The following is a 17,588-nucleotide window of genomic DNA, read 5'->3' as shown; positions in this document are numbered from 1 at the left end:
CAATAGGTGGATTTATTGATGGTTTAATATCTATAATTTCTAAGGACAATGAATGAAAGCCACCACAAACACCCAATGAGGGACACATGGAATCAAAGGAAGGCCACATTACGTGCAACATACATATTAACATATGGGGTAGCAATTGTTCAATAAAAAGGAGCCTAACGTTACTGTTTAGAGGCGAATTGGCTCCGGCAGGCGAACCAGTATGAATCGATTATTCATTGCGGTACGGTTCTAGAAACATAAAGCCCTCTACTTTCATACCACATCAAAATAATTTCACAAATGCTAAATATACACGTAATGCAGTTAACCGGTTATTTTAAAGTGACACGTTTGTGGCGCCTATCTTCCGTGTACACGCAGGTGTTGCTAGTCGCAGAAAGCGAATTAGCAGGTAGTCGCGTCTGTCTTCCGTAAACAAACGCTGTAAAACGGAAATATGACCGTTTGGGAACCCTTACCCTATTAAAAAAAAAGTGTAGTAATTAAAAAAAAAATCCTAGCTGATATGAAAGATACGTTCCTATGTTTCCAACACCGTACCGCAAGCGATGCTTGTTTATGTTTAGAGCAAGCATCCGGGCTCCTCTGGCTAGAAGTTAGTATAGTCAATAGGCGCTAAAGTTAGTTAGCGTCTATGAATGGAAAGGGTGATACCTAGTCAGTTGTACAACTGAATGCATTCAACTGAAATGTGTCTTCTGCATTTAACCCAACACCGAATGGGCTAGGGTAACTAGTACCATGCCTTGGCAAGATCATATATAAGTATTAGAGAATCAAAAAGTCACAGCACAATATACAGAACACACCATAAAATACAAATCAAAGGTTGATACTTCCATTCTTAAAGTCGTAAAGAGGATTTTTTTCAGAAAAGTCCTTTGGGGATCAGTTCGTACGAAGCACCTTTGCAGGCATCTCTCCACACTCTCTAAGGTCGGGTGTCAAAGGCTGGGTAAGGCTCTAGATTTACAAGAACAATTCCCTTTGTGAGGAGGCGATCGAGTGCTTCATTGGTGTACAGCAGTGAGTCAGGTCCTCTCCTACAGAGAAAATGTTTACGGTCAAAGTTAATTATGTATTGCTTTTTCCACCTGGGCATTGCTTTCAGATCAGTGCAGATGATGGAGACATTTTCATAAAAAGTACAGATTAAAATAGATAAGGAGCGGAAGCCACAACTACAGACTACTATTTGTTAATTGATTCATTTAATCTTGTGGCCTACACATTTGCAGCTAAAAAGGCTGAATTGCCGTAGACTTACAGACGACATAAGGAGCCGTGGCATCTGACCGAGTTTACCTGTAGCGGGAGAGGAGCCGAGGCATCTGACCGAGTTTACCTGTAGCGGGAGAGGAGCCGAGGCATCTGACCGAGTTTACCTGTAGCGGGAGAGGAGCCGAGGCATCTGACCGAGTTTACCTGTAGCGGGAGAGGAGCCGAGGCATCTGACCGAGTTTACCTGTAGCGGGAGAGGAGCCGAGGCATCTGACCGAGTTTACCTGTAGCGGGAGAGGAGCCGAGGCATCTGACCGAGTTTACCTGTAGCGGGAGAGGAGCCGAGGCATCTGACCGAGTTTACCTGTAGCGGGAGAGGAGCCGAGGCATCTGACCAAGTTTACCTATAGCGGGAGAGGAGCCGAGGCATCTGACCAAGTTTACCTGTAGCGGGAGAGGAGACCGAGGCATCTGACCAAGTTTACCTGTAGCGGGAGAGGAGACCGAGGCATCTGACCAAGTTTACCTGTAGCGGGAGAGGAGCAAGGGCTGGTAGACTAGGGCCAGTGGGTTTAACTGTAGTAGGAGAGGGGTTGAGGACCGGTAGACTAGGGCCAGTGGGTTTACCTGTAGTAGGAGAGGGGTTGAGGACTGGTTGACTAGGGCCAGTGGGTTTACCTGTAGTAGGAGAGGGGTTGAGGACTGGTTGACTAGGGCCAGTGGGTTTACCTGTAGTAGGAGATGGGTTGAGGACTGGTTGACTAGGGCCAGTGGGTTTACCTGTAGCAGGAGAGGGCTGGTAGACTGGTTGACTAGGGCCAGTGGGTTTACCTGTAGTAGGAGAGGGGTTGAGGACCGGTAGACTAGGGCCAGTGGGTTTACCTGTAGCAGGAGAGGGCTGGTAGACTGGTTGACTAGGGCCAGTGGGTTTACCTGTAGTAGGAGAGGGGTTGAGGACTGGTTGACTAGGGCCAGTGGGTTTACCTGTAGCAGGAGAGGGCTGGTAGACTGGTTGACTAGGGCCAGTGGGTTTACCTGTAGTAGGAGAGGGGTTGAGGACCGGTAGACTAGGGCCAGTGGGTTTACCTGTAGCAGGAGAGGGCTGGTAGACTGGTTGACTAGGGCCAGTGGGTTTACCTGTAGTAGGAGAGGGGTTGAGGACTGGTTGACTAGGGCCAGTGGGTTTACCTGTAGCAGGAGAGGGCTGGTAGACTGGTTGACTAGGGCCAGTGGGTTTACCTGTAGTAGGAGAGGGGTTGAGGACCGGTAGACTAGGGCCAGTGGGTTTACCTGTAGTAGGAGAGGGGTTGAGGACTGGTTGACTAGGGCCAGTGGGTTTACCTGTAGTAGGAGAGGGGTTGAGGACCGGTAGACTAGGGCCAGTGGGTTTACCTGTAGTAGGAGAGGGGTTGAGGACTGGTTGACTAGGGCCTGTGGGTTTACCTGTAGTAGGAGAGGAGTTGAGGCCTGGTTGACTAGGGCCAGTGGGTTTACCTGTAGTAGGAGAGGGGTTGAGAACTGGTTGACTAGGGCCAGTGGGTTTACCTGTAGTAGGAAGGGCCGAGCGCTGGTAGACTGGTTAACTAGGGCCAGTGGTAGTACATGTACCAGATGGTATCGTTCTTTAGAGTTGGTCCAAACAGAGGGTTGAGCTGGGCCAGGATCGCTATCAGCCAGCTGAAAACATACAACACATACTAATGATTACACATCTACACATGTCTGTCATGGCTTCTGTTATGTCTTTCTTTGTGGACACCAGGAAGAATAGCCGTCACTAAGGCATCTGATGGGGATCTAAATGAGGAATAAAGATGCCTTGTTCTACCCTATAGTAATGGATGAACATGACAGCAGGGTCAGCTATAATAGAGGAATCCAACTAAGCTCTCAGCAGACTGAAGGAGACAACATATCACTAGATACTTCCCTCTGCTGCCGTGAACACCATCCCCATTATGTGGCCTGTACTGCACCCTGGTGGACATACAGCAAAGTAACATGACTCGGCTTTATCTGCTAGCCTCACAACTTCAGACGCGAAATAATTAATTATGAAATGAAATGGCATCTCAGGACTACCAGGTTATATTGAATGGAATGATTACGTACGATACAAGCAATAGGCGTACTCTCGGATCATTGACCCAACGTACTCTAGGGATAGATTTATTTTCTCTATCGGAAAAAACGACCGCGATGAACTTTGAGCGTGTCAACATCTGTTAATGACTGGTAATCATTATGTACTGATGTTGGGACATTGAAATCGAGCTGCAGTTGTCCCAATCAATGTTAATGGAAAATGACCTAAGGGAGAATGGTGTTCCCCCTCTGTGTCTCTTAACACTTCCCTAGCTCCAAATATAGGCCAATAGTCCAGTTTCACACTTTCATGAAAACAACATTATGCATGATGCAAGATTCAAAACACACAACACTGGGCTGTAATCATTACGCCGATTCTGTTTCAAAACAATTTTGCAACATAAAACATTTACGCAAAAGAGAGTTTCTGTTGGTCAAATTCAGGTAGGTCCCTCCCAGTTCCATTTGCTCTGTTTGATTCTTAAAACGGTAAAGGGTTTCCGTAATGAATACACCCCTGATGTTAACCGCCTGCGCTCTATTCCAAATTAATATAAGAAGGGCCCTCATAGTGATACTGTTAAATATTCCGCTACATTCCTAGGAGGACTGTACTTACAACAGGTAGCAGCAGACAGCAGTTAGCACCAACATGGTAACTATCACTCTGTGGAGGGGGGAGAGAGAGACATTATTACAAAGCAGTAACAAGACATAAGCCTATAGATTTGTACACCAACAAACCAAATGTTAGTCCTATATCTATGGTTTATTATGACAAGTGCTCATCTCTCAGACGTACTACTAGGCCTACTTCATGCAGATAGTTGGCATAATGAAGCCCTTCAGTCACATGCAAGTGACAGAGCAGACGGGAACTAGAAATGGACTGGGGAAGTTCCAAAATTACATCTTAATTCGTCTATATTCCATCAATTTTTATCCAACAAAACCAAATTTGTCAAATCTTAAAGCTTATTAGTACTTTAGAGTCAACTCAGCTATTGTTGGCCATGATGAGCAATATTGTTGACAAAAGAACCAGCTGCCAAAAAGTATGATAATTTAGCAGCTGACTAAAAAGCAAATAAAAAGTTATTGGACGCATACACATAAAATAGGTTTCACATTTTCCACGAATATGAATACAAGAGACATTTGAGGTCTAGCATGATGTATGTCCTTTGTTTGCAAACTTTTATAGCTAGCAAGATATAGCTTTTTTTCTATCATGTTAGCTAACGTTAATTTACTCACCCTCTGTTCGGTCCCTTGGGGACAAACCACGGCACAACTCCACCAATAATCCCCCAAAACAGAGTCATCACCGACATAGGAATTACAAAACTAAGCTCCGCCATGTCTGTCTTTGGTTATAGAGTTTTAAAAGTAGAAAAAGTTAACTTATGCGCTTGACAATGCTACACGACCTCGAAGTAGCGAACTGCTACCAGACTAGGAAGTATGGATCACATGACGTCGTCACAATAAACTGGGCTGGTAGTCAAAGATTTTTTATAACTAAACCAAGATAGACCACAGCCTATCGTTTCCAATGGCAACAGATGAGTCATAGTGGGCAGAACAAGCAAGCGGGTGGGCAGAGCCAAGCACGAGCTAGCGAGATCCTATTGGCCTGTTCTAGCAAACATCTGTATATTTCCGTTAGGGAACGCCTACTCTGTGAAATGCGCGTGTGCAATAACTCGATTCGATTTTGCACTCCTAAACAACGCGATTTTTTACAACTTTAGCAAAGGCGAAGGTCTACAAAACTTTGTCCACTCTGTTCATAACATATTTTATTTTTGGGAACAGCAAACTGTATTGAGATCAAACGTTTAATCGATGAGAAAATGTGCTAAATGTATCCCAAAATCCATCTCGTTCCAGCTTCTCCCACTGCCATATTTGGTAGTGAGTGGAAACGCCAAACGGATGCTTCATACATCCAGTGATATATCTGTCTCATTGTTCTGTGGGGTAGTGGTGCCAAAAGTTGTTCATAAACTGATCCTTGGAAACTTGATCCAATGGGAAAATCAATGGAGTTTTTGGATAAATGGCCAAAATATCTTATACCTTTTTTCTATGAAATAATCTTCATCAACTAATGGCACTTTTTGTGAATTTTGAAGCATTTATGTAATAACAAAAAGCCCTCCAGGACATATACAGCACCCGATGTCACAGGAAGGCCAAAAAAAGATCAAGGACAACAACCACCCGAGCCACTGCCTGTTCACCCCGCTACCATCCAGAAGGTGAGGTCAGTATAGGTGCATCAAAGCTGGTACCGAGAGGCTGAAAAACAGTTTCTATCTCAAGGCCATCACCCTGTTAAACAGCTATCACTAACACAGAGGCTGCTGCCTAGATACAGACTTGAAATCATTTGCCACTTTAATAAATGGATCACTAGTCACTTTAATAATGGCACTTTAATGTTTACATATCTTGCATCACTCATCTCATATGTATATACTGTATTTTATACCATCTATTGCATCTTGCCTACGCCGCTGTCATTGCTCATCCATATGTATATATTCTTATTCCATTCCTTTACTTAGATGTGTGTATTTTTTTATTTATATATACCTTTATTTCAACAAGGAACACAGACTGAGACCAAGGTCTCTTTTACAGCTGGGCCCTGCGTATACATGTTTACACATACAGTTTAGGTACGATGATTAAGAAACTACACAAGACAAACAAAACGATCACAGATAACACAAAATAATACAGCAGCAGATTATTACATTTACACATAGGTTATTCCCCTAACAGCACAAGAACTTGCATTACCCAAAACAGTTACAAGCAATACAAAAATAAAAATCCTCCAATAAATATTTTAAATGGGCAAGGAGGACAAGAGTCTCAAGTTTAAGTTTAGTCTGCAGGCTATTCCATAGGCAAGGAGCGTAACAGGAAAAGGCAGCCATACCCAACTCTGTGGAAATCACATGGGCCTCAAGTGTAATCCATGCTTGAGACCTGGTGTTAGGAATTATAATTATAATATTGATGAGTGTTGATAAGTAAGAAGGGAGTTTATTCAGAAGTGCTTTATAGACAAACACGAGAACCTGTTGCTCTCGTCTCATGGACATCGAAGTCCAACCCACATTTTGATATAAGACACAGTGGTGAGTTCTGTAGCTAGCACCCGTAATAAACCTAAGTGCGCAATGATAAGTAGCATCCAGCGATTTAAGTGTTGATGCCGTAGCATGCATGTAGATAATATCCCCATTATCTATAACAGACATAAAAGTAGCTTGCACAATTTGTCTTCTATTTGTAGAGGACAAACATGTCCTGTTTCTATAGAGGAAACCTAGCTTGATTTTTAGCCGTTTCCAAAGTTCGTCAATATGCATTTTAAAAGACAGTTTATCATCCAACCATATCCCTAAGTATTTATATGCAGAGACCTGATTAATTCGAGAACCATCTAAGCTCGTAAGTGCAAGTGTATTTTCAACCAACTTTTTGAACCTATTAAAAATCCTAAAATGTGTTTTCTTTGCATTTTAAACAAGTTTCAGCTGTATAAAAGACCCTTGTAATGTCTTAAAATCTGTCTCCAATAGTGATAATGCCTGGTCAGCCGTTGAAGCGATAGAGTACATGACAGTGTCATCAGCTGTTATGGGATTTTTATGAATAATGACTAAATTATGTATACATTTAACTTAGAACTATAACTAAACAGAATACTACTATGTTACGGTATGGATGTATGAATATTATTATAATCATAATACTGAATATAATGTGTGTAGTTTTAGTCAAGAATTAGAACAAGGACTTTCTGTTCCTTGTTAGAAACTAATGGAGCTATCGTCAGACCGGCTGGAATACTGTGTTCCTTACAGGACATTCTGTCTCTACCCAGGGAGGGGAGAGACCTTGGGTTTGTAGTAGATTGTTTAACAGGTGGCAGACAATGAGGGAAGGCTTATGAACTATACTGCCATTGTATCTGAGAGGAGGAGAGACATTTATGACGAAATATGAGGTATATAAACTAATGAACATGATATTTTGGGTAGAGCTCTCCGAAAATAAACGCTACTGATTAATTTTGAGACTGGTCTCTGTCCATTTTATGCAAATAAGTATCTTACAAATTCTTAGAAACGGACAGAGTGTTTTAATTGAATTGGTTAATGAACATATAGGAAATAAATTCCTCTAACATCAGCATATAAATTAATTTGACACTTTCTTATCTCATCACCGATATTGTTTATGTAGAGAGTGAACAGTAATGGACCAAGTATAGAACCTCGTGGGACCCCTTTAACCAACTCCAATGGCTCTGACTGGATGCCGTCGACTCTAACAGCCTGATTTCTATCCTTTAGATAGTCATGAAACCAACGACAGGCATCCAATCCCAGTCCTATTGACGACAGCTTACCCAAAAGTATCGCATGGTCTACAGTGTCAAAAACTTTAGACAAATCTATGAACAAGGCGGCACAGTGCTTTCTATTATCTAGGGCATTAGTAATATCATTTACAACACGAACAGTGGCCTTAATAGTACGGTGTTTAGGTCTGAAGCCAGATTGATTACTAGAAAGAGCATTGTTAACAGTTAAAAAATTCACTACCATCACCTCCCTTGAGTGGTAAAACAAAAGCTGTTTCCAAGATTTTGGGATCTTTCCTACGACAAATGTTTGATTAAAGATATGCGTCACTGCACTAGAAATAATAGGTTCCTCACACTTGAGTAAATATGGATCCAGATTGTCAGCGCCTAATGGTTTCTTAGAATCTATAGCAGATAGTGCAGATAAGACCTCATCTTCTGTGACTTTTTGAAAATTAAAAACCTGCTTACTGTTTTCCACGTCACCTGAAGGCCGAGGAACTGAAACAATAGACCGGTCAGGATCACGTTGGCCATTTTTTTATTCAAAAAGAAAACCAGCAGAAATAAAATGCTTATTAAAAACATCACAAATTTCAGTTCGGTCACTGATGATCCCAGATTCCGATGTAATTTGCTTCGGCAGGGAAGTCAAGGAGTTTCCTCGTTTAAGTGAGTTAACAGTTTTCCAGAATTTAGCGGGATCACCAGCAGACTCTGTCATAGCATCAAGAAAATACCTAGATTTTGCCTTTTTTATTCCCCCGGTCAATTTATTTCTTAATTGCCTAAAAAGCAACCAATCAGCTGTTTTCCTCGCCAAGGCCCATGCTTGATTCTTTTGCAGAAAATTTATTTTCAAATCACAGGAGAACGAAGGATTAGTTAGATTTTTTTTACCCTAAATCGCATTAAAAATTGGCAACAAAAAAAAGAACGCTAAAATTGGGTCCATTATGCAGTTTACGGATAAAAGCTCTGAATAATAAAGTCATGGATAAAGGCTCGCTCTGAGAAGTGTTTATAGTTTCTCTTTAGAATTGTACGGGGGTCAGTTTTTTTAGACTAGTATCTCTGATACATGCAATAGGGCACTGGTCACTGATGTCATTAGCAAATAACCCACTAGCTATATATTTGTTAAGATAAGGTCTATTAAAGTAGATTTTAGGGGTCTTTTGGATTAGGACGGGTAGGTATAGTTATTAGTTGAGTAAGATTTAGTTTGTTACAAATGTCTTTTAATTTAAACGATGCTGGCATCAGCCAGTCCAGATTGAGATCTCCGGTTAATCAATAATTCAGAATTTGCATAATTAGACTAACTCAAACAAGCAGATACCGGAGCAGAGGGTGAGCGATAAACTCCCGCTAGCGTTATTAGTGCATTATGACCAAGGACCACATTTAGAACTAAGCATTCATACTGTTTCGGAACAGAAGTTTAAATGGACAGTGACATCTAGGTTGCATTTAACATATATGGCAATACCTCCACCTCTACCCACTCTGTCTGCTCTGTAGACATTACACCCAGCTAACAGAACATCTGAGTCTACCTCTACCCACTCTGTCTGCTCTGTAGACATTACACCCAGCTAACAGAACATCTGAGTCTACCTCTACCCACTCTGTCTGCTCTGTAGACATTACACCCAGCTAACAGAACATCTGAGTCTACCTCTACCCACTCTGTCTGCTCTGTAGACATTACACCCAGCTAACAGAACATCTGAGTCTACCTCTACCCACTCTGTCTGCTCTGTAGACATTACACCCAGCTAACAGAACATCTGAGTCTGGAACAGAGACACAGAGACAAGATTCAGATATAATCAATATGTCAGCATGTGATTGTGTGACCAGTATTTCAATAAAATCTAGCTTTTGGATCAAGCTTCTATCATTCAAATGAATAATTCCCAGGACACCATTTCGAGAGCTCATATCAGATGGAGCATTCATGGTAATATTAGATGAGCGATGCTTCCTCGTGTAGCTACTGACAGGCCTGAGTTGGATGGAGACGAGATTACTTCTAACAATACCCCTCTGCCTGTACGAGGAAGTGGCAACACGGTTCCTTGACAATAGTGTAACAATAACATAAAGCCCATCAAAAGTTGAATCCATATTAGCAGCACCTTTAGGCCCATTTAAAGCTATGGGGGAGCAGTGAGTATAGTGTGATGAGGAATTGTTACATGTATCAACCCCCATGGCTATAGTTTGTCAATTCTCACGTGCCCTGTATGAGGCTATAGTGAGAGCCAGGTTTGAGGAGAGAATGCTTGTACCATACCTATTCAGATGTAATCCATCCCGGAGAAATACAGTTGGTCGATGTAGTCGTGGCCAAAAGTTTTGAGAATAACACAAATATTAATTTTCACAAAGTTTGCTGCCTCAGTTTGTATGATGGCAATTTGCATATACTCCCGAATTTTATGAAGAGTCATCAGATGAATTGCAATTAATTGCAAAGTCCCTCTTTGCCATGCAAATTAACTGAATCCCCCAAAAACATTTCCACTGCATTTCAGCCCTGCCACAAAAGGACCAGCTGACATGTCAGTGATTCTCTCGTCAACACAGGTATGAGTGTTGACGAGGACAAGGCTGGAGATCACTCTGTCATGCTGATTGAGTTCGAATAACAGACTGGAAGCTTCAAAAGAGGGTGGGGATTAGAACTATAATTCTTCCTCTGTCAACTGTGGTTACCTGCAAGGAAACAAGTGCCGTCATAATTGGTTTGCACAAAAAGGGCTTCACAGGTAAGGATATTGCTGCCAGTAAGATTGCACCTAAATCAACCATTTATCGGATCATAAAGACCTTCAAGGAGAGCGGTTCAATTGTTGTGAAGGCTACAGGGCACCCAAGAAAGTTCAGCAAGCGTCAGGACCGTCTCCTAAAGTTGATTCAGCTGCGGGATCGGGGCACCACCAGTAGCTTGCTCAGGAATGGCAGCAGGCAGGTGTGAGTGCATCTGCACGCACAGTGAGGCGAAGACTTTTGGAGGATGGCCTGATGTCAAGAAGGGCAGCAAAGAAGCCACTTCTCTCCAGGAAAAACATCAGGGACAGACTGATATTCTGCAAAAGGTACAGCGATTGGACTGCTGAGGACTGGGGTAAAGTCATTTTCTCTGATGAATCCCCTTTCCGATTGTTTGGGGCATCCGGGAAAAAAGCTTGTCCGGAGAAGACAAGGTGAGCGCTACCATCAGTCCTGTGTCATGCCAACAGTAAAGCATCCTGAGACCATTCATGTGTGGGGTTGCTTCTCAGCCAAGGGAGTGGGCTCACTCACAATTTTGCCTAAGAACACAGCCATGAATAAAGAATGGTACCAACACATCCTCCGAGAGCAACTTCTACCAACCATCCAGGAACAGTTTGGTGACGAACAATGCCTTTTCCAGCATGATGGAGCACCTTGCCATAAGGCAAAAGTGATAACTCAGTGGCTCGGGGAACAAAACATCGATATTTTGGGTCCATGGCCAGGAAACTCCCCAGACCTTAATCCCATTGAGAACTTGTGGTCAATCAAGAGGCAGGTGGACAAACAAAACCCCACAAATTCTGACAAACTCCAAGCAATGATTATGCAAGAATGGGTTGTCATCAGTCAGGATGTGGCCCAGAAGTTAATTGACAGCATGTCAGGTCGGATTGCAGAGGTCTTGAAAAAGAACGGTCAACACTGCAAATATTGACTCTTTGCATCAACTTCATGTAATTGTCAGTAAAAGCCTTTGACACTTATGAAATGCTTGTAATTATGCTTCAGTATTCCATAGTAACATCTGACAAAAATATCAAGACACTGAAGCAGCAAACTTTGTGGGAAATAATATTTGTGTCATTCTCAAAACTTTTGGCCACGACTGTAGAATGTGTATTAGATAGTTGTTGTGGAATTGTTAGATTACATGTTAGATGGTGCTGCACTGTCAGAACTAGAAGCACAAGCATTTCACTACACTCGCAATAACATCTGCTAACCATGTGTATGTGACCAATAAAATTCGTTTTGAACATGAACCATCATGCGATTAGGCTGGTTCCACCAGGCGAAACCAGAGTATTAGGCAGAACAAAAACATCCCCATACGTGTAGCTTGCCCACTGTGCAGAACTTTACTGTGATAAAACCATTTACGACAGACAATGAAATAGATTTTTTACAACAGTTTATTGTAAACAATACATTTTCACTCTGCCATCTTCTCAATGGTTTCCTCCTTGTATTTGCCCTTCTCCTTTCCGTCAGCGCGGGACTTGGCCTTACGCTCCAGGATCTTCTTGCGATCCTTGTCCAGCTTTAGCCTGGTGATCACAACCTGGGAGGGAGGGAAGAGAGAGATATGATTGGCACAATCATTTAGAGCAGGAGGAGGATTGGTTCTAGGTCAACTTCAATATAAACAGTGTGGTGAGAAAACAGATTCCTGAAACCCAAACTGAATTCCTCTTCACGAAGAAACACTTCTCTGCCACAATACTAGTCTAGCTACACCATGGAGAAACATCTCAGCCACAATACTAGTCTAGCTACGCCATGGAGAAACATCTCAGCCACAATACTAGTCTAGCTACACCATGGAGAAACATCTCAGCCACAATACTAGTCTAGCTACACCATGGAGAAACATCTCAGCCACAATACTAGTCTAGCTACACCATGGAGAAACATCTCAGCCACAATACTAGTCTAGCTACGCCATGGAGAAACATCTCAGCCACAATACTAGTCTAGCTACGCCATGGAGAAACATCTCAGCCACAATACTAGTCTAGCTACGCCATGGAGAAACATCTCAGCCACAATACTAGTCTAGCTACACCATGGAGAAACATCTCAGCCACAATACTAGTCTAGCTACGCCATGGAGAAACATCTCAGCCACAATACTAGTCTAGCTACACCAGAAATAGGCTAGGCTTGACGAGCTAAATTGCAAGTTTCTGCAAAACATCGGACATTATCTGCAATCCCAATCAGAAATCCATGCCCAGACATAACACGGAGAGCCATTCTATTAGACAAATGAGAAGAGCCCTCAAATTCTACACAAGACTGGGGGGAACTATGTCAAATGTATTACTACTAGTAATATCACTGATGTCCAAGACCGACTGGAGCCAAGTAGGAATGCATTGACCACCAAAAATCAGTAACCTAGGCTTGTCTCACAATTTAACATTGATCCTAGGAAATGGCTACATGTCAGGTAACTGCACCAAGCGGAGTACTAGCTGGTAGTCAATGTTTCTTCCCCAGTACAAAGCATACATGAGCTGCCTGCTGCCATAAGACATGTTCAAATCAGCCAAGATGTCCAGTGACTTACAGTAAGGCTGACTACAGTCAACTAATCTTCCTTCGTAACAGAAAAACATCCATTGCCATGACATCTGAAGGCTGAAACAAGTGGTGAATGGCAAATAACTGTACATTGTCTGAATTCACCCAGGCACCCTACGGAAACATTTGAACTCTTTCTCAAGTAAATGTTCCTTGATTCCACACCTTGTCAAAGTGCATTGGAGAAAATCAATAAGAAAAGCATCTAGAAACTGATGTGTTACCATGGCTTGTCCAGCAGAAATACGCAATTTTGTTCTGTACATTTTTTTTTTACTGACCATGGCCCGGGTGTGGTGACCACTGAGCTTGGACACACTGATAAACCTGCATGTATTTAGAAATTCCTACAGGTATGCAACACCAACAGGTAGCTGCTGAGAATGGTAGTTCTTTAGATGGTGTTAAAGCTAGTTTTTTTTGTGTGTCACTCCACAACAATAGAAAATAGTAATTTTTGAAAAACCATTGTGGACCACTCAAATTTAGTTGAGACACTAAAACAATCATTATCAACAATGGTACAGACGTCATGTATAATACATCTACACACATGTATGCATCAAAAAGGTACAGGTGTGTGACTACAGGTAGATGCTAGAGCCTCACCTTGCTGGGGTGGATGCCGACGTGCACGGTGGTGCCGTTGGCCTTCTCTCTCTGCACGCGCTCAATGTAGATGACGTACTTCTTCCTGTAGACCTGCACTACCTTGCCAATCTGCTGGCCTTTGTAGTGTCCACGGACAACCTGCACGGCACACACATGGAAAAATATCAGTAAATAACGTTAATTTGGTCTGAAATCAGGTGTTAGTTCTGGACCGACCTGTAATTACAGGGCTGGAGTTTTATGTAGTTCCTCACGCATGTTAGTAACAACCAGTAAGGCAACCTCATAATTAGTATAAAGTCTGGTCAGACTGTGTGGTTCTGGGGTCTTTACCTGGACCTCGTCGTCCTTGCGGATGGGCATGGACCTCGCATTGTACTTCTGACGGAGCTCCTTGGAGAGGGGGGAGGACATGATCTTCCTCCGGATGTGTGAGGGGGCATTGAAGTGCCTCTTGCGGTTCTTACGCCGCGAGGATGTCACAAATGGATTCAGCTTCATGTTGATGACTGTAGGGCAAACACAGTAGACAACATTCAGACTAGAGCGGTAGGATGGCCCGACAGATCAATCACAACTTGCTACATGTCAATCATTTGTCGTCTAGGCAACATGTGTTTGTTACCAGTAACAAACCAACACAACTGCATAGCTTATGTACAAAACAAAGCCAAGAGAGTCCCGACCTAAAAGGTAACGTTTGTTCGCTAGCCTTATTAGCGAGCACCTCAAGTAATATACTGTTGTTAAGGTGAAGCTAGTTAGCTACATAGCTAACGTTAGCTGGGTAACGGTAGCTAGTCATTTTCAGGATCTCATGTCAATAGCTACAACATTTAGCTAGCTACACAAGCTATCCACCCAACAACTGCATAACTAACGTTTAACAGTTCGGAGATAATCAGAGACCACCACCTACAAGTTCACACAAAAATCAATGAGCTGCTATGTACGCGTCACATCCATGCTTTCAACATGGCATAGCTACCTAGCAAGGTTGCGAATGCTATGTTTGATGCTGGTCAAGCGCAGTGGACTTCAGTGTTAGCGACATACAAACTACACATTTCAATGCCATGGGGTTCGCTAAAATATGAGACACTATGAAAACATATCGTGAAATGAACGTTCAGGCCCAGTTCAATTCGTAGCCTGTCTGCCATTCCTTGGGGTTTTAACGGGTAGCTAGCAAGCCAGCACCAGTCGAGGGATGCAGATTACGATACGTTTTATTTAGCAATCAATATAAAATGTGGCTCCAATAGTGATCACTATAGAAATATATCAGCATTACCTGACTTTACGAGTACTTTTGGGGACCAACAAAAGTGTATAACATAGGATGGATGTTGATAACTTTGGTGAAAATGTCAACAAGGAATTCTTACCCTGCCGATTACTCCTCTATGACCGGCGGAAAAGAGACTCTCATTGTACTTCCGCTCGCATTAGTTCACACATGAGTCCCGCGAGAAGTACACACACAGAGTGAGAGTTACTGCTGCTTATACTTCGTAGCTGGAAGTTACATCAATCAAAATAATCAGAAATAAAAATGTACAAATGTGTATGTAGTACATTGACAAATATTAAATGTTTCTTTGTTGCTACAAGATTGTTACTGTGCTTTGGAGTTTCACATTAGTCAATGGAATGTATTTTGGCTGCTTATGGATTAGGCCTACAATTTCATGAAAATATTAAGTCCAGTACGGGACGCCGACGCCAACAAGAGAAAAAGTATATCGTTTCATGGGGAGGCATCGTTTGATGGAACAGTTCCAATGCCTCTCAGAGCATGCTATAGGTTGGTGGTCAGTGTATGTGTGTGTGTTCGTCAGTGCGGGCTTTGAACTGTATTGAAGTACACTAGAGTAGAATACGCGCAGTATGGATGTTGATCAGGAGATGTCGCCATAAAGCATGATGTAATTTAGTCGGACCTCCTGGAACTTTTAGGACTTTCCATCTTGACTGACACCCTGACCATCAATTAGTAGTCTATATTTCCCGAGAAGAGACCTAATACAAACAAACTACACTGAACAAAATTATAAACGCAACATGTAAGCCATGGAATGACTGGTCACTTTAATAATGGAACACTAGTCACTTTAATAATGGAATCAGTGGTTACTTTAGTAATGGAATCACTAGTCACTTTAATAATGGAACACTAGTCACTTTAATAATGGAATCAGTGGTTACTGTAGTAATGGAATCACTAGTCACTTTAATAATGGAACCCTAGTCATTTTAATAATGGAACACCAGTGACTTTAATAATGGAATCACTAGTCACATTAATAATGGAACCCTAGTCATTTTAATAATGGAACACTAGTGACTTTAATATTATAAATCACTGGTCACATTAATAATGGAACACTAGTCACTTTAATAATGGAACACTAGTTACTTTAATAATGGAACACTAGTCACTTTAATTTACTAATTTCATATGTATATACTGTATTCTATTCTACTGTATTCTAGTCAATGCCACTCCGACATTGCTCGTCCTAATTTTTATATATTTCTTAATTCCATTATTGTTACTTTGGATTTGTGTGTATTGTTGAATTGTTATATATTTCTGCACTGTTGGAGCTAGGAACACAAGCATTTCACTACACCCGCAATAACATCTGCTAAATATGTGTATATGACCAATCAAATTTGATTTGATTTGATTTGTAATGTGTTGGTCCCATGTTTCATGAGCTGAAATAAAAAATCCCCAAAAATGTTCATATGCACAAAAAGCTTATTTCTCTCAAATGTTGTGCACAAATTTGTTTATATCCCTTTTAGTGAGCATTTCTCATTTGCCAAGATAATCCATCCACCTGACAATTGTGGCATATCAAGAAACTGATTAAACAGGATTATCATTATACAGGTGCACCTTGTGCTGGGGACAATAAAAGGCCACTTTAGAATGTGCAGTTTTGTCACACAACACAATGCCACAGATGTCTCAAGTTTTGAGGGAGTGTGCAATTGGCATGCTGACTGCAGGAATGTCCACCAGAGCTGTTGCCAGACAATTAAATGTTCATTTCTCTACCATAAGCTGCCTCCAATGTCGTTTTAGAGAACTTGGCAGTACATCCAACCGGCCTCACAATCACAGACCACGTGTAACCACGCCAGCCCAGGACCTCCACATCCGGCTTCTTCACCTGCAGGATCGTCTGAGGGGTGCTCAGGAGTATTTCTGTCTGTAATAAAGCTCTTTTGTGGGGAAAAACTCCTTGGCTGGGCCTGGCTCCCCAGTGGGTGGGCCTGGCTGCCAAGTGGGTGGGCCTTGGAGGGCATAGCTGCACCCCTGCCCAGTCATGTGAAATCCATAGCTTAGGGCCTAATAAGTCAATTGAAATAAAGGTATTTCCTTATATGAACTGTAACTCAGTAAAAACGTTGAAATTGTTGCATGTTGCGTTCATATTTTTGTTCAGTATACATTGTAGCCTGTTTATTGTGGCTTGCTTGACAAGTATTCATCACCATCATCTAGCCCATTTGTCAGTTTATTAAAACAAAATATCTAAATATTTTCTCATGTATCCTAGCCTAAAACCCATGAAGGGCTGAAACACGGGGCTTTTACTTTAACTATTTAAGTTAGGCTATCAACCTATGTCCTTAAAGAGTTGCGGAATTTCCAATTCACTTCGCGCTCTAAATTATACAATTATTTAGGCTACTTCGCTTCACTTCGCTCTCTAAATTATACAATTATATAGGCTATTTAAGAAGACGGGGCAGAGGGCATAGGTTAATTTGAATCACGCCGAGACCAGGCAATTTCCAACTCAGCTACACACTACCCCGTATCCCCTCTCCGGCCCCCTCCCTACCGACTCCCATCAGATAACCGGTA

At 42.0% G+C, this 17,588-nt stretch overlaps 2 protein-coding genes across 3 annotated transcripts; both read right to left on the bottom strand.

Annotated features, from left to right (window-relative positions):
• Positions 1 to 7: 7 nt before the first annotated feature.
• Positions 8 to 4,799, bottom strand: LOC139581665 (V-type proton ATPase subunit e 1-like). The gene is made up of 4 exons (XM_071411666.1): positions 4,579 to 4,799; positions 3,941 to 3,988; positions 2,779 to 2,910; positions 8 to 1,055 (listed from the first exon to the last, which is right to left on the bottom strand). The coding sequence occupies exons 1-3, from the start codon at positions 4,680 to 4,682 to the stop codon at positions 2,817 to 2,819; spliced, it is 246 nt and encodes an 81-aa protein (XP_071267767.1). The 5' UTR covers positions 4,683 to 4,799; the 3' UTR covers positions 8 to 1,055; positions 2,779 to 2,816.
• Positions 4,800 to 11,898: 7,099 nt separating this feature from the next.
• On the bottom strand, positions 11,899 to 15,202 carry LOC139581667 (large ribosomal subunit protein uL24). Of its 2 annotated transcripts, none has more exons than XM_071411670.1 (4): positions 15,091 to 15,202; positions 14,036 to 14,211; positions 13,700 to 13,840; positions 11,899 to 12,065 (listed from the first exon to the last, which is right to left on the bottom strand). In XM_071411670.1, the coding sequence occupies exons 2-4, from the start codon at positions 14,201 to 14,203 to the stop codon at positions 11,937 to 11,939; spliced, it is 438 nt and encodes a 145-aa protein (XP_071267771.1). In that variant the 5' UTR covers positions 14,204 to 14,211; positions 15,091 to 15,202; the 3' UTR covers positions 11,899 to 11,936. The 2 variants fall into 2 exon arrangements, with proteins under 2 accessions (XP_071267771.1, XP_071267772.1); XM_071411671.1 differs by having other exon boundaries at positions 14,997 to 15,129.
• Positions 15,203 to 17,588: the final 2,386 nt, after the last annotated feature.

The sequence above is a fragment of the Salvelinus alpinus genome, chromosome 7 (assembly GCF_045679555.1).
Source record: "Salvelinus alpinus chromosome 7, SLU_Salpinus.1, whole genome shotgun sequence".
In the NCBI taxonomy this organism is placed as follows: Eukaryota; Metazoa; Chordata; class Actinopteri; order Salmoniformes; family Salmonidae; genus Salvelinus; species Salvelinus alpinus.
The sequence above is the reverse complement of the archived record's forward strand: the minus strand, read 5'-3'. Positions and strand labels throughout refer to the sequence as shown.